Source organism: Lagopus muta, chromosome 25 (assembly GCF_023343835.1).
Source record: "Lagopus muta isolate bLagMut1 chromosome 25, bLagMut1 primary, whole genome shotgun sequence".
In the NCBI taxonomy this organism is placed as follows: Eukaryota; Metazoa; Chordata; class Aves; order Galliformes; family Phasianidae; genus Lagopus; species Lagopus muta.
In genome coordinates this window covers 644368-672132 of record NC_064457.1, presented here as the reverse complement: position 1 = coordinate 672132, position 27765 = coordinate 644368, and the positions used below count along the sequence as shown (strand labels likewise).

Below are 27765 nucleotides of genomic sequence, written 5' to 3'. Positions count from 1 at the left end.
AACACTGCTGATAATGCTGCTTTAAATGGCAGCAACCAGAAGCTGTATAGAAGAAAATCTGACAGTTCTGCGTATCAATGTCATGTGTAACTTGCACCACCTCCTTTTGTATCTGCACCCTTCCAGCTTCGTGCTGCTCCATCAGTGCGGAGGCTCTGTGGCCTCTTTCCATAGCACTGCCATTTCGGGCAGGGCATATTTAAGAATAAGCAAGATCAGAAATTCCAGTAACCAGTACGAGTAAAGGAAAAGAGTTTATTGGCATCAGTGAGGTATATGGTAAGAGACATGAGACAAGGAGAAGTCAGAGATTATTCACTTTAAATTATAGTTAATTTGCAGAGCAGTAAATGAACCACAGATGGAGATTCGTGCCCCAGTGAGGCGTGCATAATGCATACATTACCAGCTCAGACAGTCATCTTGATTGAATAGTTTGGCTCCAGCATTTTGATGACTAAAAGCTCTTAAACAGCACCAGCTCTGCCCAGCTCTGTGGCTCTGCAATGTCAGGCTGCAGGTGGCTGCAGGGGTGTCACCCCGCGGGCCAGCGCACGGCTGGCAGTTGCAGAGCAGCCAGCAGAGGCAGCCCAGCAGCCCACCAGGAACAGAGGAGCTACAGAACGTTTTCCTTCACTCTTGCTGGTGGATCTGGTTGGTGGTGGAGGACATCAGCTGCCCATTCACGCCGTTGTGCACAATCGCTTTGATCTCTCCATTGGTCAGTTCAGCATATTCTGGAAGAAAATGAAAGGTTAATTATACCAGACTTTGGGGAAACTTCATTTACAGTAATTTACCAGCTACCTCAACTGATTTATCTTTACGTGTTTTCCTTTAAGTCAATACTTATTATTGCTCTGTGTGAAATTTACTGACAGAGTCACCCTGGGCCTTGTCCAGGTCAGGGCAAATGAATAGCAAAGCTGCATCGCAGCCAATGCAAATCTGACTTCAGAGCAGATTCACCTGCATGTCCGTAGGTCATGCTCATACCAGAAGAGGAGTTTCCAGACATGCAGATTTTGTTTGCTCTCATGCTCTCAGACGGTTTTAGTCACCACATGGAGTCTTTATGCCTCCTCATCTGCCACGAAAGCTTTAGTCTCGAGCCCAGGCTTTGGCCGTGTCTCAAGGCAGGGCTGTCTGGGGAGCAGCTGTGAGAGGGCAGATGCAGCAGAATGTGCTGTGAAGTGCAGTCCCTCACAAGCCTGATGAATCACAGGAACTATTCTCAAATATGGCCTGCATGAGCAGCTAACTGCAGGGCAACCCCTGCAGAGCTCTGTCGTGTGAACTGAAAATGATTTGGAGTCGAGTTTGATAGGAAATGACAAAATTAGAGTCACTGCAGAGAACAAAATAAAGGACTTTTACCTTCAGCTTTTGATTCACATGTTCTTGTTATCCTGTAAAGATGATGAAACAGAGACAAAATAATGAATATACTGATTTTAAGAAGTTATTCTTCACCTTCTCACTGATTCTAAGACCTCCTGTAGAAGGTATGAGATGAGATGAGAAAAGCCCCGGTTTGGGCTGTGATAAATAACCTGGAGCCACCTGTCCTGCATTGCTTGCTGGGGACACTCACTGATAAAGATTACATCTTCCCTGTTCTGATTTGGCATAAATGAGACGAACTCTGTACGTAAGATGGAAGAGCAAAGGACAGAGAGGTGCAGCCATTTCTGAATGTAGATTCAGCCAAGACACAGATGGGGAAAGAGCAGTGCCTCAGCACAGGGACACGTGGGAGGTTCTGATTGCTGGTATTTGTGGCTACACATGGCTGACCCCACATCTGCACTTGTCTCCACGCTTCTCCTTCACCCAAAATCTAAAAATCATTATAAAATATATGCGTTGTTATATTAATTTAGATCATCCAAATGAACTGGATACATGTTTCTCTGCATACCAAGTGGCTCCAGCTTTGTATTACGATCCATCAGATTAAAATATCAACCCCTCTGTAGCATGGAACTGACAAGTCTGATCGAGTAAAGAAACCAACCAATAAGCTGAGCACTGGAACTCTTCTCATCTGTTCCAGCAGGGCAGCTTTCCTCACCTGTCCACGTTCCCCTCCAGCAGCAGGCGGTAAGTGGAGATTTCCTTCTCCAGGCGTGTTTTAATCCCAAGCAGAACCCTGTACTGGTTGTGCTGCTGCCTGATGTCATGGCGAAGCTGGCTGAGCTCTTCCTCACATTTGGAGATGATCTGCTGCATGTTTTGAAGTGCGACGGCGTAGTGATTGCGAGTGTCAGCCAGGGTGTCTTCCAGCATGTGTTTCTGTCAGAACAGATCGTAACAATCCTGTGGTTATGATGGATGTAGTACATAGTACAGAAATGTCAGCAAATTTGGTGTCTGATCAAAGATTACAAAAGTTAGACTGTGGTCATTTAAACACGTGCACTTGAATCGTTATTCATGTGAAGATAGCAGAATCATGACGTTACGTGTGCATCATGAATGGCAGAGAATGAGTAACTGAGCCCTGCCGTATTCCTTATGCTCAAAAACGATGCTCCTGTGTTTTCTTTCTCTTCCCCCATTTTTTGTTTGTTTGTAAGGTGAGATATACATTTTTCACATCCTGCTGATGGTTGCGGAATCTATTTTGCATATTCTGACAAAGCATGGCCCAAATTTCAATTTCACTTTAATAACTGCAACAAAATTACACTCGGCATAATTTAAGCAGAGAATCGGTCCAAGACGGTTCCTAAGAATTTATGATGCAACAGTGGGCAGCCAGAGATGTCTGCCATAGATACCTTACTCAGCTGCGCCTGCAGCTCGATGTCCAGGGACTGTAAGGTCCGCGTGAGGTCCTTGATCTCGTTCTCGCTGCTCTGGATCTGCTCAGGATTGGGGGCTGCTGCCAGGGACACAGTTGTGCTCTGCGGAGCAAAGGCAGGAGAGAAGTTCAGGGGTTCTGGTCAGTCAGTGCAGCAATGGGGGTCTTTGAAATGAGCAGGAAAGAGCTGTTACCAGTTCTCTGTACCAGCTGTCAAGGCTTTGACGATTCTTTTCTATTATGGCTTCATAATCTTCCCTTATTTCTGCCAGAATCTTGGCCAGGTCTTCAGGAGGCGGCGCGTTCACTTTCACATTGACTTTGAAGTCCTGCGATGAGCGATTTGCTTCCATGTCCTATTGGTACAGGCATGGGAAACAAAGAGATTTGTTCATGAAAAGGGGAACAGTTTCCATACCTACACTTGTCTCTTCTTCAGTTCCGTCCTCCCAGAATGCCCCAGATACTCCTTTCATCGTGGTGAGGTTAACTGGTAGCTCCAGTCCCCAACTGGGAGGTTTATGTGGATAATGCTGTGACGTGACTTAAACCAGGGACTGAGACCTGCTGCCACGTGAGAGAAATCAATAGAAAACCGTGTCAGAAGGTCTTGTCAAACAAAGCTTCTGGGAGATGTCTGCACTGAAGCAGAAACATTTTTGGGTTACTATCTGTTAAGAACACAAAACCTTTCATGAAAACCTAACAGTAATTTCATATTTCTTACCCTGTATGTTAATATTTATGGAACTATAACTAAGTTTACAGGATAGCAATATAAAAGTTCTGTGTAATTGTTAAAGGAGTAATTGGATTAAAACATATAATTACTCTGTAAACAACATAATTACAGGACAAGTGGAGCAGGTCTGGTAACATTCCTGTGCTGCAGCACAATCCTATGTGCTTGGTACCATTTTCAGAAGCGCCCAGGCAAAGCAGCGCTGCAGGCATGACATCACAGCCTCTAAATGCAGGTCAGCTGGACACAGCTCTGCTGGCTGCCTCGACTCCAAGAGCCCATCTGGTACGGCTGCTCAGCTGATGTCAGTTCATGCTGTGAGGGAACCAGCCGAGGAAAGCTGCACCTATGCTGTGTAACCCTCGTGTTTGTGCTCTGCTTTGTAGCAATCCACAGATACTGAGTAGGATGTTTGGCTCTGCATTAGCTAATAACTGAAAACAACATTAGCTCAAGCAAAATGAAAGCAGCATGTTGACGCACAGTGGTTTTATGTAAGGGGGAATAACAGATGTTATTGTGGTGTAGCTCTGAAAGAAGGCAGAGCAGCACTATTTTTTCTGACACGGATTATTATCTATTTAATTGTGCTTAGAATTTTGCAAGAATAAGCAGTCTTACTTGACTCCATTAACCACTGTGTTCAGTTTTGATCCTCAGAGAATTCAGCAGCTGCTTAGCTCAGGTCAGCCTGATGGAGCAGGAGGGAGAAGGTGCCCTCGAGGGGTCCCTTCCAACCTCAATCCCTGTGATTCTGTGATTCTGTGCAGTGCTATATGCAGAGTTGACAGGAAATTTGGTGATCAGTCAAACTGAACAGCAACCAGTGACGTTTCCTGAGTACAGCACCTGTCAGTGTGTATGTGTAAGGACTTGTGAGAACACTTGTGTCAGACATGGAGGTTGTTAGCTATGTATGGTGGGTGAGTAGGTGACTAGAAAAGAGCCTGGGAGAACACACAGCAGGCTGCTACCCTTACTGAGGTGCCAGTGACTGGTAACCTTGTCCATAAGCTTCATGCTTCATCTGACTCTCATTGGCTTCTTCAAAACGCAGCTGGGTCCTGAATCATCAATCCCACTTATAGATTACAGATCTTACTCCAAGTTAATTACACAGTAGCACAGATCTGTGTGATAGCATAACTTTTTTTACCTCCTCATGGTCTTTCCTCCTGAGGATGTGTTCTTCTCTCAAGCCTTCAATTTCCATTTCCAGATCTGTTGTAATAATGGTCAGGCCATCGAGTTCCTTACGCAGGTTCTCAACATCGCACTGCACTCCCTGCCTCCGAGTCTTCTCTGCTTCATACCTTGGTCAGGAGAAAGAAGGCAAATCCCATTCACTGAGAACAGCTTCTAGCCTCTCATACAAGTGGTAGCAAAGAAACATTATTTGCAATCGTTGCTTTCCATGTTTTTTTTTAAATGGTCAATTTTCAGTCCATCAGAGAACAGGAAAAAACAGTTATTAACAGTTATTAACAGTTACTAACATCGCTCTCTGACCCCTCACAGTTTGACATCTTCAGCAAACCGAGGTCAGAAGGACTCTGCTGTATCTCCTCTCGGGCACCTGGGGCACTTCTGCTCCTCCAGATCTGTCCCTTTCCTGCCCTTTGTGTGGGCTGTGCTGGTGTTTGTACACTCAGCCCTCAGACTCACTCAGTTCATTCCAGCCCCTCAATGGAGTTCATTTTCATGACACTACGGAATGATACAGAGGAGCAAGGCATGCAGTGTGCTGAGTCTTTGTTACAGCATTACCAAGAGCTGAGGTGTGTAAGTAGCTGATCATCATCTGTTAAAAGTAAGTCCGGATATCTGCATGATTCCCAAGAAGTCTGATTAACAGAAAGCTGAACTCCTTTCCTGTGCCAAGATCTGCCTGGAAGCTCTCAGTCCAAGCATTTTGGCTTTTTAGATGGTCTGAGAAATCTTTCAGCAGTGTCCTGATCAAGCAAACTGCACTGAGAGCCTGGGAAGCATAGGCCCCATTGCTGTGATAGAAGTAAGAACACAAAGCAGAGGATGCTGAAGGACAGGGAGTCCAAAGCAGAGGATGCTGAAGGACAGGTCTTTCTTGCAGAGCTGGGTGGGAGAGGTGATAACTGCAGGAAGTAGATTTGGGCTGGATTAGGGAAGCGTATGGTGCAGAGAAGAGGTAATTGGCGCTCTCAGATGACAGTGTAAATACCATTTGTCACCAGTATCAAGTGTCTGCTGTAAAACCTGCTCTTCAGGGCCTGAACAAAGTATCATAAACAGGGTGACTCGGTTCAGCAATCTGAATGTCTTTCACCCTTTTTTAATCTTTTTTCTTAAACTACTTTTGTTCTGCACTGGTTCCATTTATCTGCTGTCAGCAGAAATCTCCCATCAAATCAATGTCCTGCTGGATTGTCAGGAGGAAATATCCAGCTTAATCCTCTGAACTGAACAAGGAGACAAAAGAAGTTCTTACTTGAGCCTGAAGTCTTCGGACGCCATGTTAGCGTTGTCGATCTGCAGGAGGATGCTGGCGTTGGTGATCTTCCCATCCTCAATCTGCAAAACAGCAAAAACTGTGTGAGCTTCCTTGCGGGTGCCCTTGCTTGTATCAAACGTATGAACAGGAGAAGTCCCAGGGTCAGGAGAGCAAATGAACAGAAGTTTAGTTTCTTGATTCATTTACATATTTTCACAATTTTTGCCTATTATCTTCACTTTTTATTTGCTTCACTTTCCTGGAGCAGCGCTCCCTGTGTCCGTGTGTCTGGGCTGTGCAGACGGCCGTGCTGAGGTTAACACTGGCTTCATAATCCAGCCCATCATTCACTGTAATGTACTGAAACCTCTAGCAGCCTGTGGTGATTAATTCATGTTTTGCTTTTGAATGTTGAAATTTGCCCCAAAATGTGAAGGAGAAAGTGTCACTCGTGTAGTGTGCTCATAAGGTAGCTTTGAGCGATTAATCCGAGTATGGAAAGAGCAGGATTGCACTCTAAATCTTTGGAAGTACTCCAGCACCTTGTACGTAATTAGCAGCAGTAACTGCGGGGCATCAATTAGAGAAGGGTCCTTTTCTAACAAATAGGAAAGAGAAGTGTGGTTGCAGCTGCCTTCGCTCAGTGCTGCCGTACCAAAACCAGGCCCTGCAGCCACAGAGGAACATTCTCTGATCAGAGAGCTCCCAGCACTTGTGAGCAGCACTTCCCACCCCGTGAATCGCAGGGACTCCGGGAAGTGGGAAAACTGTCCTCACGTGTCGGAAATTTACCTTCTGCAGTGAAAATCTGAACACACAGGTGGAGTTTTAACTGATCTCTGGAACAGAACAGGCTGCGCATTCCTGAGCACTCAGCAGCACAGCGCAGGCACGGCCCTGGGACGGCACCAGGGGGATGGGAGCAGTCTGAGCCCCCAGTGTGTCAGTGCCTGGGACGTGCTGTCAGGGAAGGGGCGATTGTTGAACCCATCCTTAGAGAAGGGTGCGCTTTGCTGCGGGAGGGAAAAGCCAAGAAGCCGTGAGAGCTGTGCTCGGGTTCTTTCACTTTGTGCCATTTCGTACAAATGCACCACAGCTACGCACACAGCTGCACTCCTGGCTGCCAAGGGAAGGGATCGTCCTGCTGTGCCCTGGTGGGGCAGCCGTCTGCAGGCACTGCAGTGGCAGAAGGACACACAGCTGTCAGAGGGCTGCAGTGAGGAAGGCAATGAGGGGCGGGCGGCTGACATCCCTGGTTTGCCAGCAAGGTTCTCCGCACTCGTTCCTCCGTGTGTCTTCTGGTCAGCAGTGCAGATCCTGTCCCCCCGAGTGCTCTGCAAACCAGTTTGGTTATTTGGCAGCACCAGATGCCTGGATACGAGCAAAGAATGACGCACAGGGGCTGCTTTGCTCCATATGGAGCGGGGCTGAGAGAGGCAGCCTGCTGCTCCACGTTTGTCCTCTCGTGTCTGTGGGCACGGCATGGAGCAGCGCTGGGCCCCAGGTGGCTGTGCCTCCAAGTTCAGGTAGCCACTGCATCACGGACTTTGTGGGTTATTGGATGGAAGGTCCTAAGTTGTGTCTAAAAATCGTTTTGGGTGCTGAATTCATCTCACCATTTTAATTCGTGGGTAATTAATTTAATGATGATTAATGATTAAATGTTAAATTTTCACTCACTTTGCTGGCACGATGGTAATTGCAATAATTGATGGCAAAAGTGAAAATCCTGTGTTAAACCACTGAACTGTCACTCATAAATGATCCTTTACCAGCACTGCCTGCCCAGCACCGGGGCCATCGGGCTGACAGCACTGCAGTGCGTTAGAAATAACGCTTTGGGTGCAGCGCGTTTGGAAGTGAGGGCTTTGCCACAGTCAGCACGGAGCTTTCAGCCACATCATCTTTCTAAGCCTTTTCAATTTGTTAATTTCAAATCTATGTGAAAGCATTTCTATTCCTGATAATAAGTATTCATCTCCGGACCAGTTAAAAAGGAGCGCTCAGGTGACAGCTTTGAGGCCGATCACCTTCCTTTATCCTGAAAACTGAAACAGGCGATGGCAATCCTGGCTCTCTGACATGTTGCCTGTGGTCGGGGTGCCTCATCTTCTGCCTGCAGGCAACACATAACAGCGAGCACAGCTTTGCCAAAGCCCTGAGCTCCATCCGCAGGGCTGTGGGGCTGCTGTGCTCCCAGGGCCTCTGGGAAAACATTTCTTGGGGTCGCGAGAATGCGAAGTGAGCAGAGTGCAGAGAGTGGGCAAAAGCAGCAGCATCGCAGTTGGAATAGCTCTGCTTTGTGCCCTGTGTGGCTGTGCAGTTAATTATGGTGATTAGTCACAGAGATGGTTACAGCGCTAAGTACGTTCATTACGAATACAGATTAATATTATGGTTAAATTTGAAGACACGTGAGTTTGGGAGACTGAAAGAGTTACTGTTGAACATTAATATTAACAACTGGCAAGAACCAGAATTTCTTCTTTTAATTATAGTGAAAACATCCACAAGGAATTTGTCACTGCTATTTCCTTAATTACAATGAAGTATTTTTCCATCTGATTACATAAGCTCATTGGACCCAAAAGTCCTGTAGCTTCATTGTCTGCTGCCACAGGAATCAAAGAAATGAAAGGCAGCAGAACTACGTCTGAGGACGGCGCGCATGGAAGAAGGCACTCACTTCAGGCTGCCTGCTTTTTAATCTGCCTGCCTACATTGCAGTCAGAGGATCGTGTTCTGCCAGACGTGGTTCTCAAACCACAGTTTCACGTACAGCACTGAGCACCTGGCAGCATTCGAGCACCTTTATGCTATCAGCCTGCACAGGGGCCCCTCGTTTCCCTTCCAGCCTTTCTTATTCCCCACTTTCCTCCTTGTGGAGGAAACGTTCATGCCCAGCTCCTGTAACCACTTTCATCTGTATTTCTAGCATTTAAAATGTTATTCTTAATTTTCTTTAAAGGAAAGCCATCAGCATAAACGAGGAGCCAGATCCCTTAGAGGAGCTCAGACGGCATAGCTGCGTATAGCTCTGACTTACCTGTCTTTGCATGTCAGTGACGTTTTGCTCGTACTGGTTGAAGTCATGCCTCTTTCCATGGGATTTTGTCCTGTGCCACTCTAGGATGCAGCTTTCGAGCTGAGCGTTGGCTGCTTCTAAGGAGCGGACCTTGTCCAGGTAGGCAGCCAAACGGTCATTCAGGTTTTGCATGGTCTGTTTCTCATTCCCACCCAGGAAGATGCTTTCCCAGTGGCGCTCGCCGAAGCATCCCCAGGACGCCCCCCCTCCGGCGGCCAGACAGAGGGGGGAGAAAGAGGTGTGTGTGCCGCCGGCACCGTCTGCACTTGGAGGTCGGTGAGAAGTTCCTTGCTGGGCCAAACCACACCCCGCACTACCCCTGAGGGACCCAGAATAAAACTGGAAAGGGCCTTGGCTGCTACTCATGTTCGGCTCCGTTACGGATCTCACCCAATGTTTGACTCGCACTGAGCAGCTCCTTAGCCTTCCCCGAGCGGCTTTATGCCTTCTCCTGTGGGAGTTCCCTCCGCTGAATGACTACAGCAAGATTGTGTCATCATGAAACGTGCTTCCTCTTGGTCAATTCTGAAGCATTTATGAGCCTGCACACACTGTTGTTATTATTTGGAATCACAGCCGCATACCAGATTCCTTTTGCTTGTTTTCTTTTTTTTTTCTTCGCTTTTCATATTATAATTGCGAGGTGTGGCTAAAAGCAGTAGGTGTGGAACCGGATCAGCTCTGCTCGGACTGTTGACTAAACCCAGGAGCGAATGCAGAGTATTCTCGTGTTTGGAGGGGGAGATCGTCATCCGTCACAGGGCGCAGGGAGGCTGAGGGCAGGGGCTGCGCTGCCGGGCCGCTTTTCTGCTGCCGGAATTCTCAGCTTCCGAGCTGCGGCACTGAGCCCTGCAGCACCGCGCGTCCTGGGCTGTGCTGATGCACCCGACCTCGTCCCCCGGCTGCCGCTCAGCTTCGCCGCCTGTTTCCCACCGACAAACACCAGAATTGCATCCTTTGCAATCTTTCCTACTCGTTGTATTCATGATTCGATGTGCGGTCATATTTCAATTTCTGCGGTCTTGTTGAAATATAAAGATAACAAAGTAGGAATTTATCGCTGTTGCTATTGCGAATACTATAAATATATTATAGCTGTAGAAAATATTCCGAAGTTTGTTAAAATACTCCAAAAACTGAAGCTACCAATGGTGCAAATTGAGCCGGCAGCTGTACAGAAATAGTCACTCTCGGAACTTCCAGGTCCCCTCCGAAGCTGCGTAAGTCAAAACCAGAACGGACCAGCGCAGCCCCTGCCCTCAGTTTGCTCTCCATTTATTCTCCAAAACTGCAATCAGTGCCGCCCCGTCCCGCACCCGGCGGCAGCGGCGGGCGCTGAGTTCGGTGGAAGGGCGGCCGGAGAGCAGCGGGGGATCTGTGACCAACAGCGCTCCGCGTTCCGAAGGGTTCGGCTGGGGAGATGCTACGGAACTGTGCTGCCCTGGGAGAAGCCTGCGGAATCCTTTTTTTTTTTTTTCAGTGTTTGTTTAAATTGAAATTCCGCAGCACTGAAGAAGCGCCGCGCTTCGCCCGGCGCCGCGGGGCAGAGGAGCCGGGCTGGGCAGGGATCGGGCTCCGCCTCGTGGCTGCTTTGCGCCTCGGCTGCTGACGCTCCGCGTTCTTTCCTATTTCTCACACACTTGATGGCACTGCAGCTTGAGAGTAACGGGAGCTTGAAGCGCCAGGCAGAAATGGAGAGAGCAAACTGCAATAAAACTTGACGGTAGGATGGAACCAGTGATGTCCTGCCGTTCGGTTCATCTCCACAAAGCTGAATTTCACACTGAGTTTTCTAGTCTGGCAGTTCAGCAAGATAATGTTCTGTGAAATACGATGTTGGAAAATAAGTTCAGACATAATCGGAGTCACGGAAAGGTGTGGGCTGGCAGTGCCCTGCAGCACGCCCGGCCCCTCCGTGCCACAGAGCTTCCCACGGCCGGCAGCAAAGCGAGGTGCCGGCACGCAGAAACGGCTCCTCTGAAACTGAGCTTTTTTAAATTGGAAAAGATCGCACGGTTTTCCTCACGCGCACACGTGAAGGATCCATGGAAAAGACAAAAATCTTCATTCAAAACCCGGCACAGTTCGGCAGCTGTCTTTTATGTCCCTGTTTTCAGCCAGCTGTGCGATCCGGGCGGTGCGGAACGAAAGCAATGAGGAAAGGAGAGCCGCCGGCAGGTGGCGCCATGCGCTGAGCGCTGCGGGGCTCCCGGAGCGGCGCGCGGTGCCGCTGGGCGCTGTGCGGCCAACCGCCCCGTCGGGCACTGAGCGCCCTGACAGCAGCGATGTGGAGGTAAATAACGTGCGACAAAGTGTAAAGCAGAGCTGTGACATTGACACCGACTGAGGACGTGACCGTTGAATGCTCACTTTGATAAGACCCCAGTTGCCCACTTCTTGTCAAGTGCTGTTACTGCTGGGGCAAGATGCTAGGGGAATAGGGCTGCTATGCCCTAGCCGTGTATCCTATCAGCAGCAATGAATGCCATTATATCATCCAGTAGAATTTCATGGCTGCTGGCAGAGATGGACGTCCTTGAGAATTAATGTCATTTTTTCCCAAATTGTGAGGCTGTGTGCGTGCTCAGGGTGTGCTTTGGCTGTAAGAACCCTGACTGTATGGTAGGCAATAACAACACTGATATTTCAGAAGTTGTGCATGTTGAATTCAGAGCAAAGGGCTTAAGGGTGTTTTGCATTATCTTTTTCACATTAACTTCTGCTTCCTGGGAGAACCCAATGGCACTTTATATCTGTCCATTTATCACTGCCTTTCTTAAGGCTGTTATGTCGCTGTGATGCATGGAGGTACCTCCATGTCAGACCCCACGGCTGGGTTGCAGGGAGTGCTGTGTAAGGAGGGCAGGTGGCTGCGTGGATGGCAGTGCTGCACCGACTACAGAAAAACAACATCAGACTGAATGCATTTGCACAAGCAGGAGAGAAACTTTATTGTGTACAGTTTTTCATAAGGATGCTGTACAGAAAGAAGCAGAGGTCTCTGACCCATAGAGCCAAATGATGGCATAAAAAGGGAGAGCAAATTTAAGGAAAGATGTGAAGCTGGTGCACACTTTTTGGGTTACAATCTTGTGATCTAGCAAAAGTAACAGCACGTTTCTGTAAGCATTAGCCAGTGGTTGGACTGCCCTTCTTAAAGCTGGTCCAGCACAGGTGGTGTCGCAGCAAGAGAGGATTCAGTATTTCTTTATTGGTATCTCCTGTCACGAGTGGAGGAAGACCTTCCCTCATCTTCTGTGCCCCCACGGGCTCTTCCAGCTGTGGTAGGAGAAAAAAAGATCATTAAACGTACGGGAATGCACAGAATAGTCACTCAATGTTTCTTTGTTTGCTCATTTCCTGACTTCTTTTCACACAGCAGAGGAGGAGGAGCTGCCTCTGCACCTCATCTTCTCTTCCTGCTGGTCCACATCCAGTAAATCTTCCCAGTTATGAAATAGCAGAGGTAAAGATATAAACAGAGCGCACTGCATGTCAGATTTCTCCTGCAGGTTGTATGAATCAGCAGAGGAACTGAGGAATCTCTGTGAGATTGCTGTGCTTTAGAGCCACGTGAGGAGTCAGTGCAATCATTTTGCAAGCTGGGGTCAAAAGTGCACATAAAATAAAAGATAAGATAAAGTGCAGTGCTTTCCTCTCCAAATGGAAAAGAAGGTATTATTGCAGAGAATATGATCTGTGTTAATAAGAAGAAATACCAAGCAAAAAAGGCTTATTTAATTCTATTGCTTGAACTCATTTCCACCCCTCGTTATGTCATATTTTTTACTTACCATCCTTAGGGTTCACTCCTGACATCCTGCAGAAAAGAAGAAAATTTTGGTCAATGACCATCATGAGTTTGTCCACCAACACTTAGGAGACGCTGTGTGCCCAGCTCAGTGCTCACAGTGCTTCATCAGCAGGTTGGCTCTTACTCTGCTGGTACTTGTGCTCACATCAGGGCTTTGAATAGCACTGCTGTGAACTCTAAAGAAAACGTGGCCATCAGTGAGGCCACTTCTTAGTCTTGACTTGTCTCTAGAAACAACATAAGGAGCTGATTCCCTGTCAGAAATCAAAAGCAATTCCTTGCGTAGATCAGTACGAGAAATGGGCAGTAAATGTTAGTCTTTACTAAAGTCAGTTGTGGTCTATCCTCTTCTATTCTGGGTGTGTGATGATAAATGTTGTGATATGATGACAAACCTTTGTTCGCAAGTGCAGAAAAGCAAGAGAAAGAGATCCTGAGAACAGACTTGTGAGTGGTATGTTAGGCTGAAGGCGGTGATTCCAGCCCAGGAAGAGGATTACGTGAGACCTGTCTGGGGCCTGATGCCTTCTGTAGTACACTGTAGTCAACATAGCTTCAAATTATCAGCACAACTGATCTGCAAATGTAGTTTGAGTGATAGCAGCTCTGGGGATGTTGCCGAGCACCCGTGTTGCCAGTGCTCAGCAGGCTGTGTATGCAATCAGTGTGATTTAGTAATCTAGAGTCAGCTAACAAGCACAAATTAGTGCTTTACAATGTGCCCTGTGATTAACCTTATCTGTCCATCACCGGATTTGTATACAGAAACGTACTGGGAGTCCTGGGTCTCCAGCAGCTGGCGGTACGTGGCGATCTCCTGCTCCAGGCGGCTCTTGATGTCCATCAGCATTCTGTACTCCTGGTTCTGGCGCTCCATGTCGCATCTGATTTCACTCAGTTGCTCCTCAACGCTGGTGATGAGGTTCTGAATTTGTGCCAGCTGTGCGCAGTATCGTCCTTCTGTATCTCGCAGGTTGGCTTCCAGTCCAGCTTTCTAATGCAGGAAGACATCAGAACAGGTTGTCGTACAGATTCATCTCGCAGATGGAATCTAAACCAAAGCAAGGGAGGAGGGGGCAGGGGAGGTTTCTGGCTGTGGCTTGCAGCGTGCCGGGCACAGCTCCATACCATGCTCATCTGTGACTGCAGCTCAATCTCCAGGCTCTGCATCGTGCGTCTCAGTTCCGTGATCTCGGATTTGCTGCTCTGTATCTGCTCGGTGTGGGTGGCGACTTCACGGTTCAGCTCATCAGTCTGAAAGAAAAAAGCAACTGCAAAATTAAATGCATAAAAAATACATTTTAAGCTGATCTCTTCCGCTGCAGCAGCAGAGATGAGGCAGCGCATCGGTTTGGCGTTTGCTGCCATAGGCTCACCTGAGTGAGGAACCACGCCTCAGCATCCTTACGGTTCTTCTCAGCCAGAGCCTCGTACTGCTCCCTCATCTCCGACAGGATCCTGGTCAGGTCGATGCCAGGAGCAGCGTCCATCTCCACGTTGACTGTTCCGCTCAGCTGGTTGGAGTACTCCTTCATTTCCTGCGTGGGAAATGAGAGCGGGGACACACAGGAGGTTACGCGCTGCGCTCTGACACGCTTTCTGCCAGAGCAGCCCACGCACTGCTGTGTGGCGCTTTAACTATCAGAGATGGGACACATAAGAACGTTTCTCAAATTGTACCTCTCCATGTATGTGCTTCTCTACTCTCTGTATACTCGCACTCTCAGACTTACATGTAGTTTCTATGTGACCTGTCACATGCCCTAGGAATGTCAGACTGAGACTCTGCAGCTCATGGATCTGAACATTTTGGAATCAGATAAATGCTTCTCAGGACCAACTTCAGGTTCTTTTAATATCACGGTTCTCTCCTTATTAACGTTGCCATTCTGATTTTATTAGATAAATGCCAAGGGAAGCAATTTCCTCCCTGCACTGCTAAGAGCGCTCACCTCCTCGTGGTTCTTCTTCAGGTAGGCCAGCTCCTCCTTCAGGCTCTCGATCTGCATCTCCAGGTCGGCCCTGGACAGGGTCAGCTCGTCCAGCACCCTGCGCAGCCCATTGATGTCGGACTCCACGCTCTGGCGCAGGAACAGCTCGTTCTCATACCTGCAGATTTACAGAGACAAGCATCGGCACGAGCGCGAGTTTGTAGGCAGCGGAGCCTTAAGTCAAAAACCCGGACTGTTCCTGTCTTCTTTTCCCCTGTGATTCAGGCCACTAAAACAGTTAAGAGCATCGCTAAAAAACTGAGACATGATTTACTTGTATACATTTACAGCTCAGTAATCTGGTTACTGTGTTCTAATCCCTAAAAACGTCATTGGTTTTAGCCAGAGATTTCTCATTAGAAGTCATTAATGAAAGCATCTTTCTGTAATTTGGAAATACATCTTTTTTCAGTGGCTGAAGAACTTTATTTTCTAGATGAGAAGCAATTCTGCGCTTCAGGAAACTGTTTGAGAAAGGGAGAGAAGGAGAGAGAGGACAAGTGTGTTTCAGGCAAACTTACTTCAGTCTGAAGTCATCTGCAGCCAGCCTGGCGTTGTCAATCTCCAGAACGACTCTGGAATTGTCGATAGTGGCTGCAAGGATCTGGCAGTAGGAAAAACAGGGAAAAGCACTGTGAATACTGGGAACTGAGCACACTTTGCCATGTTCCGTTAACTTCTGTAATCAGTTTAATTGCAAACACCAGCTTGTCTTCAGGACGCAACGTTTGCTGTTTAAATGAATGAAAGGTTACAATTTTCTGTTGGTTTGCTGAGAGCCACGTAGAGCTCTAGATTGGAGAACTCAAGATTTATTTCCTAATCGTTTTACTTGATTTCAGAGGTGTGAACCGTGCACTCCCACAACTCCAATGCATTCTGCTAACCGCCCATCTATGAACGCCATACCTTATCTCGGAGATCTTCAATTATCTTGTAGTAGTTACTGTAGTCTCGAGCCGGGCTGGTGGGCGCTTCCTTCTGGTACCAGTCTCGGATTTTGACTTCCAATTCTGCATTTGCGTCTTCCAAAGCTCGTACCTTCTGCAGGTACGTGGCCAGGCGGTCGTTCAGATTCTGCATCGTAATCTTTTCATTGCCGGAAAGCAGGCCGTCCCCGCCACCAAAGGCGCAGCTGGCATCAAAGCCTCCCCCAAAGCCGGCTCCTCCGCCCAGGCCGAAGCCCGCACCTCCACCGAAGCCGCCGTAGCCTCCTCCGAACCCGCCGCCGAAGCCGGCGCCGGATCCCCCCCCGTAGCCGCCTCCTACGGAGGAGACGAAGCGGGCAGAGGACACGGAGACGCCGCGACCCCCGGAGCCGCCGTGGATGCTCGGGGCGCGGTGGGAGCCGCCGACCCGCACCGAGGAAAGGCGAGAGCAGCCGCTGCCGGCAGCCCCGAAGCCCCCGGCACCGCTGGAGAAGGAGTTTTGCACGCTGTACGTGGTCATGGCTGCGGCTCGGCAGGAGCTGGCGGTGGGCGCAGTGCGGAGCGGGAAGGAAGGCGTTGTGCCTCGCTGCCCCGGCGCCTCTTTTATAGCCGCGAGAGACAAAGCCGGGCCGCGGCCCTCCCTCCGAAGATTCCCCTCCCTTGAGGTGAGGCCAATTATGATGACATTCCTTCCACGCGGAGCTGGCTGTACATCCCAGGGGTTAGGGCTTGGGTTTTTTCTTTTAATTAGACTGAAGGGATGATTCAGGTTGTGTTTTTCTTCGGGCTACAGTTCTGAAGCTGGGGTTTACTTTTCTGACAATCAAGAATGGAAAAACAAAGCGAGTTGAACCGCACCCACTCCCCATCCACAGCAGCCACCGCGGTTCTGGGGAGATAAATGACTGCAGGTTTCGTTAAGTAAAATTCTACTTTCATTGAAAATTACAAATTGTGCAGAAATGTCCACGTCGCCATTATTTCTTGTTTCTATTTTTTTCCCCGCAAAAATTTGGAATTGAATTTTCCATGTTTTTATCCCTGTTCTTTCCTTGGAATTTGTATTTAAATGTTGGCATCTGAATTTCTATTGCAGAGACACACAGCACAGCACGGTGTGAGGAACGAGGGGCATCCATCTGTGTTCTGGGAGACTGGCACGTTTGGTTTAATTCACTAACTTGTGAAATAGGTGCGAAGGGCAAAACAAGAGTGAAATGGTTTGACTGAAGGAAGAATGTGGGAAGATGAAGTTCCTGTTACTTTTGGCAAACCTAAACAAGCCGAGCTTCAGCTGAAAAGTTCAGTGTGGGATTAAATGTGCAGCACTGATCTGCACTATGAAATGAGTAATTATTGAAAGCAAGGTTTGAGAATCACTTACCAAGTGACATTGATCTTTCATTTAAAGCGAGTCTCAAACGCAGTGCATTTCAATTCCACCCATTTGTGAGTGACAATGGCAGGCAGTACATCAGTAACCCAGCTGCTGAGCAGCACAAGAAGCCACGTTTGGGTGATGTTCAGCAGTGTGAACTTGCTTGGTGCTCAGGGTGTGACAGTGGGGACAACGGCTGTGGGAGGTGTGCCTGTAGTGTGGATTTTGCAGACAGAACGCCGTTCTCTGCCCATAAGGTGACAGTTCAGGTGAAGGAGGGGTGAGGTGACTGCTGTGACATGGAGTAAAGGCTGGGGGTGGGAGGAATTCCCTCTGATCTCTGCTCTGCAGCGAACACATTCTAACATTTTTCCAAAAAGTTGTCCTTTTTCCTTCCAAAGAAGGAAAAACCTGTATTTGCTAAATAACACAGCAGCAGCTGTGCTTTTCTTAGCAGTTTTTCAGGTTTCATACCATGCAGGATGCATGTTTTCGGGTGTTGGGCTCGCTCCAGTTGCTGGGATGGGCAAAGGGTTTCTGTGAGGTGCGGTTGTGCCCTCGTGGTGAGCAGCCTTTGTGTGGGGGTTGGACTCGATGATCTCTGGGGATCCCTTCAACCCCTACGATTCCATGATTCTGTGATTCTGATTCTGAGGCAATGAGCACCAAAACTCCAGCAGCAATACGCAGCCTGACAGCCCGATGGTGAGCCCTCAGCTCATCAGCAGCGGCAGGATATTTCATAGCTGTGGAAACATGTTTCAAACGGAGCTTGGACCTCTGCCACAGCACTTCAGTTTTGCTTTGGGGCAGATTAATAGTTGTGTGTAGCTGCCAAATGTGCGTATCTGTGAGAGGCAGCATCTCAGGGACGAGTTGAGGCAAAGTCTCCCAAAGACAAAGAAGTTTCCCTAAGCCCCCTGTGATGGCAGCGTGCGGAGGTGTGCAGGCTGCTGGGTCTGTGGGACGGAGTGATCCCACAGTAGGCGAGATCAAATTCCAATCAGAAAGTAAGAAACGCACAAACCGGCAAAACCACTGTCAGCTGTATCAGGAAACTGTGGGGATTTTTCATTCAGCCACACCAGAGCGGCCTGCTGCAGCCCCGTCCTGCCCTCCCCTCCACATCTTTGCTGATTTGTGCTTCTCAGGACTGTCTTTTCTTTGCTGTCAGTTCGTTGTCTCACAGTCAGGCTGCTGTCAAATGCTATAGAGCTGGATTTCCAGGGGCTGAGCTGGGACTTGTGCATCAGGCCATGACAGATGCTGCTGATGGGTCAGCTGAGTCAGCGCAGAGCCGAGCCCAGCTCTGGCCCCTTCACCTGGGGAGGATTACCCAGCCCTGACAGAGCAGGTCTGCAGCTCTGCGCTGCTCCTTGCTGTGCAAACACTCCATTAATCTGGGAGGACTTATAAAAATGAATGTAAGAGTGTATTCCCTCCCAAGTCTGAGAAGTGATGAAGGGGCTGTCACTGTCTGAGAGGAGTGATTCACCTGGGGAGCCGTGTGTCCCTGCTGGGGCTGAGGAGTGGGGCTGGAGGCCTGGGCTGTAGCCCCAGTTTTCTTTTAGCACGGGCCCAGAGAAGTTTCCTTGGCTGTAAGCCTCTGGAGTTGGGAGTGAAATAACTGATTTCTGATGGCCTGAAGTAAGAGCGATTGCATTTGGGATTTGAGCCAGAACACCCTTCCAGTGATACGAGAAAAAAGGTGGTTGGAAGAGTCCTGAGAGCCCATACCTGCGTATGGGTGAGGATTTGATTTTTCTCTTTGAAGATAAGTGCATTGGACTAGAAAGTGAGTGACGAAATCTCAGCCCTGTCCCTCACTGCCGTGTATCTGCAGCCATTCTGACAGCTTCGCATTTCGCCCTAACAAAACACTGTCCAGCTTTGCTGGAATCTCCTGACATCTCCGTCAGCCCTGTGGGTGCACAGCCACTGCAGCTCCCAGGAGGGCTGTGCTGGGGCAGCAGCTGCGTCGTCCTGTGGCTGCAGCCCAGCTTCAGCAGCGACTGCACAGTGAGAGAACGGGAGCTGAGAGTGCAGGATCATCTTTATTGGAGCAGATACAGCACAAGAAAGAAGTAATTAAAAACCTAACCTAGTCTGCAAATTAATCACTGCTAAATGAACCAATCTACTTAAGCTTGGTGTAGACAAGGATTTTCTGTGCAGTTAATTTCCAGCAGTTTAGTGTGATTTCTCTGCATTTTAATTCCCTTTTTTCTCTTCATCCTGAAGATGACATTTGTGGGACTTTCATACTATTTTCCATCTGCCAGCTTGTCTCTCTTGTCTGCAATAATATGGAGAAAAAGAACAACGGTTACTTAACCAGAACACATCAGACCATTCTGCAAGTTACTGAGTTTAGTTTGTGTCTCATCTGTCATTCCCTGCTCTCAGAAGTTTTGTTCTTCATAGTATTAACCTGAATCATGCATCACTTTTACAATGCAGCTGACCTTTAAAAGCCAGTCATTCTTGCATGTTGGTACAATGCCCCTGAGCTGGCAGGCTGAAATTGCTCGGATCCTTCCACCTGGGGGAATGAGTTGTGTGTTTTACAGTGGCAAAGGCTGACATTTTTTCCTGATGTCTAATAGCTTTTGATGTCTAAAACTTGTTGAATTCTGGCCAGAGCCATCACTTTGACTTTTTCTGTGGCACAGATCAGTGCAGCAGCCCAGTCTGAAATGGGCAGAATTGCCTTAATGTATGTATTTATCTTTTTAGAAAATCAAACTTCTTTGGTTACTAAAGGCTTCCTAGAGGAGAAACAGTCCTTACCGGGAGATCCAGAAAGGGAGCCAAACAACCTGAAAGCAAAGAGAGGAGAGGTGAGAGGGGAGGTAACACACTGCATGCTGTGTGAGACACCCGTGTACGACAGCAGATTCTCTCATCATTTTGTACATGGTCAAAAGCAAGATGTTCATTTCCTTGGTCTCCCTTTCGTCCCAGGAGAAGGAATACCCCAAGTATCTGAAGCTGTGTGCTGCCATGCTGCGGCACACGAGCACTGCGCTGCGCTCACGCGGCATGAGGCAAAGCACAGAGGCTCTGTGCCATGAGCTGTTACTTACTGGGACTCCTGACCCTCCAGGAGCTGCCGGTACGTCGCGATCTCCTGCTCCAGCCGGGTCTTGATATCCATGAGCATCTTGTATTCGTTGTTCTGGCGCTCCAGATCAGCTCGGAGCTCAGCCAGCTGCGCCTCAATGCTGCCAATCATGGCCTGGATCTGCGCCAGCTGTGCGCTGTAGCGCCCTTCCGTGTCTGCCAGGCTGCTCTCCAGCGCGCCTTTCTGCCGGCACAGTTGGAGGGAAGGGTTGCTGGGCTGCTTGCAGGAGGGGAATGCGGGTGTATTTTAGGGGTCTGCGTTCACGCAGTGCAAATGGTCACATACCATGCTGAGCTGGGACTGCAGCTCTATCTCCAGGCCTTGCAGGGTGCGTCTCAGGTCGGTGACCTCAGACTTGCTGCTCTGCAGCTGCTCAGTATTGATGGCCACCTCACGGTTCAGCTCTTCAGTCTGAAAATGGGAAAATGCCACATGAGACACGTGGGGCCTCTGAGCAGAGGTCATACGGCTTTCAGATTGGTTTTATGTAAGTTACAGAGTCGTTTTGTTTCCTTTGTGGATTTAAAAAGTAGCATTTATTTAGTATGAAGCTTTTGATACCTTACTGTGGAACCAGGCCTCAGCATCCTTCCTGTTCTTCTCCGCCATTTGTTCATACTGGTCTCTCATATCAGCCAGGATCTTGGACAGGTCAATGCCTGGAGCAGAGTCCACTTCTACACTGACTTGGCCAGCTACCTGTCCTCCCAGGGCACTCATTTCCTGTGTTGATATAGCAGCGGAAGATAAAAGAGGGTACAGTTATGAATGAGGACATTATGAGCCATCCGTTCTTTCTGCAAGGCTCTAAATGACTGCACTGGAAAACCAGCAGGGTGGATCTTTCATTTGCCACTCTGCACAGAAGTCTTTTCTTTTTCACTGCAGAGCCCAAGGCAATCCTGAGGCACCCCTCACAGTGCTTTCCTAACATCACTCCCCAAACTTCTTGTTTGTTTTTTAATTTACCTCCTCGTGGTTCTTCTTCAGGTAGGCCAGCTCCTCCTTCAGGCTCTCGATCTGCATCTCCAGGTCGGCCCTGGACAGGGTCAGCTCGTCCAGCACCCTGCGCAGCCCGTTGATGTCGGCCTCCACGCTCAGGCGCAGGGCCTGCTCCGTCTCAAACCTCAAAAAAGCAAAGCAGAACCCTTCAGGCTGATGATGAGTGCACCGTGAAATGTGTTATTTGTTAGAGATGCATCTGGAACTGCAGGAACTATAGTATAGCAGATGTTGTCCAGCATTAAGCTTTTCTACACGTATTTCACATGACGGTGCGTTTTCTGTGGAATAGGTGATGTTTTCAGCAATGCATAAAGGGCTGAGCTGCAATGACAGGATCAAACTAGTGCTAATACAGAGATTTTACACACGTTCTTTGTTTTTTCACAGCCACTGCCCTTTGCCTCCTCAGACTTTTCCCCTTCAGAAATTACTCACTTGGTCCTGAAGTCGTCAGCAGCCAGCCTGGCGTTGTCAATCTGCAGGACGACCTTGGAGTTGTCAATAGTGGCAGCAAGGATCTGCAATCAGTGAGAGCTCATTGCTGAGGTGAAACAAGCATGTTGTTTCTCTTCCTTACGCTCAAGGTGGAAGAGTTACGATTGTGTTTCACCCGTAGCTCCACCAAAGATGAGTGCATTTTGTTTGGTGTCAGTAGGAAAATACCAGATTATCTGTAGCAAATAGGCAGCACAGATTGATCACAGCATTTCTGCCATTGCTGTCAGCCATGGGTCGGTCCCCTTACTTGTGTCCTATAGGGCTTTAAGCTGGAATCCCTGCGGTGTGAGGGAGAGGCCGGTCAGTGGGAGCTGCTGTGGTTGTGAGGCACAACCAGAGCTTCCTGGTGAAAAGCAGAGAAAGCACAGTGCGGTTCTGGGCAGAACTCGTTCTGTCTGCGTGTTTTCTTAACAGGGCAGTGACTGCAAGGCCTGTGTGATTGCAAAATAAATGCCATGTTTGTGTATTGTGAGCAATCTCGGTTGGTACTGCATTTGTAAAGCCTTTGAGCATTTGAGTTATTTCCCTTACAATAACCACGCTAGTGTTTACTGACTCTGATAATCAATCATGAAATGCTGCGAAGGATATGTTCCTTAGCAGTAATCCCTTTTAACTTTTAATTAGAAAATGTGTCTTTTTTGCCTGCTGCTTTCAAAACTTAAAAGGTCATATGCAAAAACAGTAGGAACATCTTCTCTAACAAAAGGGAAGAAAAGACAGGAGGAAAAAGAATGCCAAAAGGTGAAAATCTGATTCCCAGTTCTGTCTTTGTGAGCGTCTTATGACAAAGGGAAAATGAACCTCGTGGGAGTGGCCACAAACTGAACTGTGAGAAATGACCCTAAAGTTTTCTTCCATTTGTTTGCACAGTGCAGCCAGCTTCCAGATGTGTGCTCCAGGGCGGGCGTCTCCTGAGAAATCTGACATCAGCTGCCCATGGCTGCTGGGACACAGCCTGCATTATAGATGGGATCGATTCTTTTATGTCTGCTAATTCCTAGCGCTGAGGTGTCTGCGCTGAGCTGTGCTGTGCTTTCTCCCTGCTAACGCTTCAAATCATGGATGATTTCGTACTGCACATTTCTCTCCCTGCCCCAACCAATGATTGTGTTCTCATCTTCCTCCTTTTCACAGACCTCACGGCCTTCTGGCTCCTTTCCTAGGGAGTTTTTCTCTTTGGGTTTTTACGCTTCCTTCTAAGGTGCCCCTTAGAAAATACAACCACCTACCTGGTCTCGGAGGTCTTCAATAGCCTTGTAATAAGGGCTGTAGTCTCGGGCAGGGCCCGGTCCTTGTTTTAGGTACCATTCACGGATCTTAGTTTCAAGCTCTGCGTTGGCCTCTTCCAGCGCACGCACTTTGTCCAGGTAGGACGCGAGGCGGTCGTTCAGGTTTTGCATCGTCGTCTTTTCATTCCCTGACAGCAGACCATCCCCAGAGCCCCAGCCCCCCCCGAAGCCCGCACCAAAGCCGCTGCTGAAGGCGCCTCCATATCCACCGCCCAGGCCGCTTCCTAGGCCAGAAGAGACAAATCTGGCGGAAGACACTGACACACCCCTGCCACCGGATCCCCCATGGATGCTCGGAGCCCTGAAGGACCCCCCCCCCAAACGGAGCGAGCGGCCGCCCGGCCCCCCAGCCACGGAGGAGGTTTGCCTGAAGCTGTAAGTCGCCATGGGGAGAAATGCCAGGGACCTGAACCGAGCTGCGGTTTGTGATCCTGAAGCAGGAATGCGTGCTCCTTTCCCCCAGCCCGGCTCTTTTATGCCTGTGACAATGGGAGTTGTCTCCACAATGTGTTATCTGAGACCCGTGGAATTTATCGGCCGTAAACCCTCTGCCAACACAGGAATTCCTCTCATTGGTCAGTTGCAGAGAAGGGAGCTGGGTTTCATTCCCAAATACCTTCACAGGAGGAGCCGATTCCCTCCCCCAGGGCTATGAGGAGGAAGGTGGGATTGGGGGGAGGTGCTGCTCCATCGACCTGGTTGCAGTTTGTGTGCTGGGAGCAGCAGGGCTGGCAGCATGCAGCCCCACTGCAGTCTGTGCTGCGTCCCCAGCGAAGTCACACAGCAACTTGCTTCTGCAGCCTCAGGAAAGTTAAAATACGGAGTGATTAAATCAGTTACTGCAGGCTGATAACAGAGCCTGAAAGGAGCCCCCATGGTGAACAGTGCCTTAGCACGGCAGGGTCCTACCAGCCTTTTGCCTTCTTTCCCTCAGAAAAAATCCTTCTTTCAGAAGGAACAATTTCTTTGCTGGGCAGCCTTCCTGGGGAGGTGGATCCATGGATTCCCCATGGATGGTGGTGGTGGAGAGGCATTGGTCACTGCCCTCAATGATAAGGCTGGCGTTTCCTTAGCCCTGATGTGCTCAGGCAGTTGGGCTGGATCCACGAGCTGATGAACCGACTGAATTATTCTGTTCTGTTACAAATCTTAAGTTTGTTTCTTTGGTCTTATTTCCTTTTGGGCCAACAGTAAAATGGAGGATCTGACAGAATGCATCGTGTGTGAAGGAGTCTCTATTTTTGTACAGAAACAAGAATCCTTTTCAAGTGTTTGTAGGAGAGGACATTGAACTTCCCTGGGCGTTACCTGGGGAGCCAGCAACAACAGAAACAAAGGCCTAATTATGCATTCAGTCCTTTTGCTACCATCAAAGAGGGAAGTAAACAGAAGAAACATAATCACATCGCCTTCTGGGCTCTGAGAGTAACGAAAATGTTACTTCTCCAGTGTTTAAATCCAATTCTCCAAGGTGAATTTTCAAAAGCAATGGTGTTTTATCACTGCAAGCATTCCCAGCAGTGAGCGGCTCTATCATCTCATCCTGCTGTTCTCTTTCTTTCCCCACCAGCCCTCCTTCCCTCCAAACCTCCGGGCCGCTGAGGTGCTGCTGTGAGGAGGGATGCAGAGAGCAGCAGTGGCAGCAGCCAGGCAAGGGCCGAGCTGTGCGTCCTGCGGCTGCTTCCAAAGCTCTGGGAGTGCCAGGTGTGGGCTGTGTTTGAACAACCGTGTAGAACCGAGACAATGAGGTAGAGATAAGCCAAATGAAATGCATACTCATGAGGGCACGTCTGCTCTTTTTTTGCCTTAAAAATGCACTAAGCACACATCAGTGCTTTCCCCACTTGGTCCAGAGAGAGAAGTCAAACTGCAGGGCAAATACAGGGAGTGTTAAAGAATAAACACACGAGCTGGAAGCTGGCCAAGGAGCTGTGCAGCAGCCCCGTGGAGTCGGTCTTACAGCCTTCCTTGTGGCTTCTGACCATCCACCAGCTTCAGCGTTTCACAACTCATCATTCGCATGGATTGATCTGTCCTTTTTTCCCATTTATACATCATTTTCTGCTGTAATTTATGAGGTTGGGTTCCCAGTTGACAAGAATTCAGTCATTTGTGTCGAATGTACTTTATTGTGAACGTGTGGCCTTGAGGCTGACTCATATCCTGCTTGCGTACAAGTAGATGACCTGTATCCTCAGATGAGAGGGAGTCCTGTCCTGTAGAAGCAACTTGCAGGCTTTTCTGCACCTGATGTATTAGAGCAGAGTTCTGCAGCGACTCAGCACAGAATATATCAGCAGATATGTGCAGTTTGGGGGCCATGCATATTATCTATGGTTCTGCAGCCTAGGGGCATGACAGCTGGGTTCTTTTGTGTTGTGCAGCCTGCCCCGAGGCAGAGGACAGCCCTTCTGCAGATCTGAATGTTTTATTCAGCCCTGGGTGGGGGAATGCTGCCCAGCAGGTTCCAGCTCCCATCAGGAGCACTGACAGCCTGGGAAGCTGTTTGCATGGGGGCAGAAGGGACCGAGGGAGAACAGTTACTTTACTGTTGACAGTTAGAGCATAAAGAACACAACTGGTGCACTTTCCTTCACTGAGCAGAAATGGGAGAAGCAGAAAGAAGAAAAAGCCTTGTAGTGTTCCCCTCTGTGTCCTGCAGCGTGGAGAAAGGAGCATCCTTCCGTCCGGGCATCCCCAGGTTCCCTCATGAAGTCCTCAAGGCAGCGTGTTTTGGATTTCTGCAAAATAAAAGGCACATGTATGGTTTTGCACAGTTCTTTATGGTCTACTTCATAGAAGTTGGGGTTGGAAGGCCCTGCATTCCCTCAGAACCTGCTGAGTAAAAGCAGCAATCACTGTATATGTTGAGAATACTGCTAATTAGCTGCAATCAGGCTACATTTTCTTCAGATAGGTGGGGAAAACTCCCAATGAGTTCTTCTTAATAATTTGGAATTCCATCTGGAATTGTCAGGAGGGGAAAAGCTTGGGAGGCAGTGCGTGATGGAACAACTATTCCATCTTCTTTGTAGCTCCCAGTGAATGGCAAGTGCCTGGACAGCAGCAGGGCACCTCGGGCAGCATTCCTAGGAAAACTGTATTCTGAGTTTCCAGTGGGGTTTGGATTTGTCTTTTAGCTCCACATCCTTTGTAGCTCTGTGGCTGCACGTGTTTGCTTTTGCTGGGGCTCCCTTCAGGTGATAACACATTTAAATGCCTGGAAAAGCCTTCAGTGTGGCAAATTATTTGCTTGAGGAAGAAGGTGCTGTTATCATTGAGTGCAGGCCTTTGTAGCTTCCACTACTGTGATCTTAGCTGGCTGTACAGTCAGCTCTTCTGCAGCACACAGAAGGGTGGGACAGCCCAGGAATGGCCTTTATCTGCGGCTTATCGCCGATCAGCACAGCATGGGGAGCAGCCTTCACCAGGCTCATGCGTTTGCTTTATCTGTCTCTGTTCTGCTTTCCTATTGCTGCTGCTCTGTGCAATTGTAAATGTTTTTTCAAGGCATTTTTATGAACGTTGATGTAAACCAGTTTTATTGCCCTTGAGTAACACTGGCACGTACCTCATTCTCACCCGCTGCTCTTGCAGTGCTTGCACTGCCGGTGCTGCTCCCACCCCAGGAGCCCCTGCACACTTCCACCTTCCTGACTCTTTTGTACCCACATGTTCAAACTTTGTATTTTCTTATCATCGAAGCTGCGCTGCCCTGCCCCACTGATCCTGTGCTGCATCTGCTTGGATCACCACTGTGGGTGTCCTCTCCCGTTAGAAGCCACAGGCACAAAGCAGTTGAACCTCTTTAATTCAGACACACACTTTTCTCCTTTTTTTTTTTTTTTGTAAGTTCCCTTTGGGAAGAGCCAAACCCGATGAGAGCTGATCTGCAGGCTGTCCTGGTGCTCGGGGAGCAGCTCTCACCCTCCTGGCTTCCCTCTCCCCTCATCAATCATTTCTAGGGCCTTTTTCCCAGATGCTCACAGCTCACATTGCTGCACAGGGCGCCAAGAGATTCCGAGATAGGAATGTTTGTGTGCTGCAGCAGCAGGTCTGGGCACAGGCAGGCACAGCTGCTGGTGTTTAAAGAGGACAGATAAGAGCAGCCTCCTCAACCCTCTGTCTTTTGTAGAGGAGAGGGAATGGTTTGGTGAAGGGAAATGTAGGTGCCTGAAGGTAGGCCTGGCTGGGACCCTCAGCCCTGGCACGTGAAAGACAAGTTCTGGATGTATTTTTACATTTCCTTTAACCTGTTATCTGCTGGTAGATCTCAGCATGGTGTGACGGGGCTGGAGACTCTTCTCCAAGGCAACTTCGAGGCTGCTGCCCAAAGCAGACAGGCTGTGGCCGCCCCATGCTGCTGAGTGCCCACAGCCACGGGGGGAGGTGCTGCCTGATGGAGAGGAGCAGTGTCACACAGTGGGTGCACGGCTGTGTCTGGTTCCCATCTGTAAAATATTTGCAGGACACATTCATACCTGTGTGCATTTGTGTTCATATGTTTATATTATTTTTTATTCATGTTTAAATACTATTATTTCTGTTGCTAGTTTTCTAAGGGCAGGTTTGTCTCAGTCCCACCCCACCCGAATCTAAGATAACATTCCAGTAGATTCATTTGGCTTTAAATC

General features: G+C 48.7%; 3 protein-coding genes across 3 annotated transcripts; all 3 read right to left on the bottom strand.

The window, feature by feature from the left end:
* Window positions 1-624: 624 nt before the first annotated feature.
* On the bottom strand, window positions 625-9564 carry KRT23 (keratin 23). The gene is made up of 8 exons (XM_048926607.1): window positions 9062-9564; window positions 6013-6095; window positions 4705-4861; window positions 3001-3162; window positions 2784-2909; window positions 2075-2295; window positions 1378-1409; window positions 625-737 (listed from the first exon to the last, which is right to left on the bottom strand). The coding sequence occupies exons 1-8, from the start codon at window positions 9464-9466 to the stop codon at window positions 634-636; spliced, it is 1290 nt and encodes a 429-aa protein (XP_048782564.1). The 5' UTR covers window positions 9467-9564; the 3' UTR covers window positions 625-633.
* Window positions 9565-12022: 2458 nt separating this feature from the next.
* On the bottom strand, window positions 12023-16429 carry LOC125684748 (keratin, type I cytoskeletal 19-like). Its single transcript, XM_048927189.1, has 8 exons — window positions 15815-16429; window positions 15427-15509; window positions 14867-15023; window positions 14291-14452; window positions 14043-14168; window positions 13688-13908; window positions 12895-12920; window positions 12023-12379 (listed from the first exon to the last, which is right to left on the bottom strand). Exons 1-8 carry the CDS (start codon window positions 16352-16354, stop codon window positions 12309-12311), a joined length of 1386 nt encoding a protein of 461 aa, XP_048783146.1. The 5' UTR covers window positions 16355-16429; the 3' UTR covers window positions 12023-12308.
* A 2818-nt stretch (window positions 16430-19247) lies between these two features.
* LOC125684750 (keratin, type I cytoskeletal 19) lies at window positions 19248-23645 on the bottom strand. The gene is made up of 8 exons (XM_048927192.1): window positions 23072-23645; window positions 21777-21859; window positions 21306-21462; window positions 20898-21059; window positions 20622-20747; window positions 20299-20519; window positions 20003-20031; window positions 19248-19508 (listed from the first exon to the last, which is right to left on the bottom strand). Exons 1-8 carry the CDS (start codon window positions 23516-23518, stop codon window positions 19477-19479), a joined length of 1257 nt encoding a protein of 418 aa, XP_048783149.1. The 5' UTR covers window positions 23519-23645; the 3' UTR covers window positions 19248-19476.
* Window positions 23646-27765: the final 4120 nt, after the last annotated feature.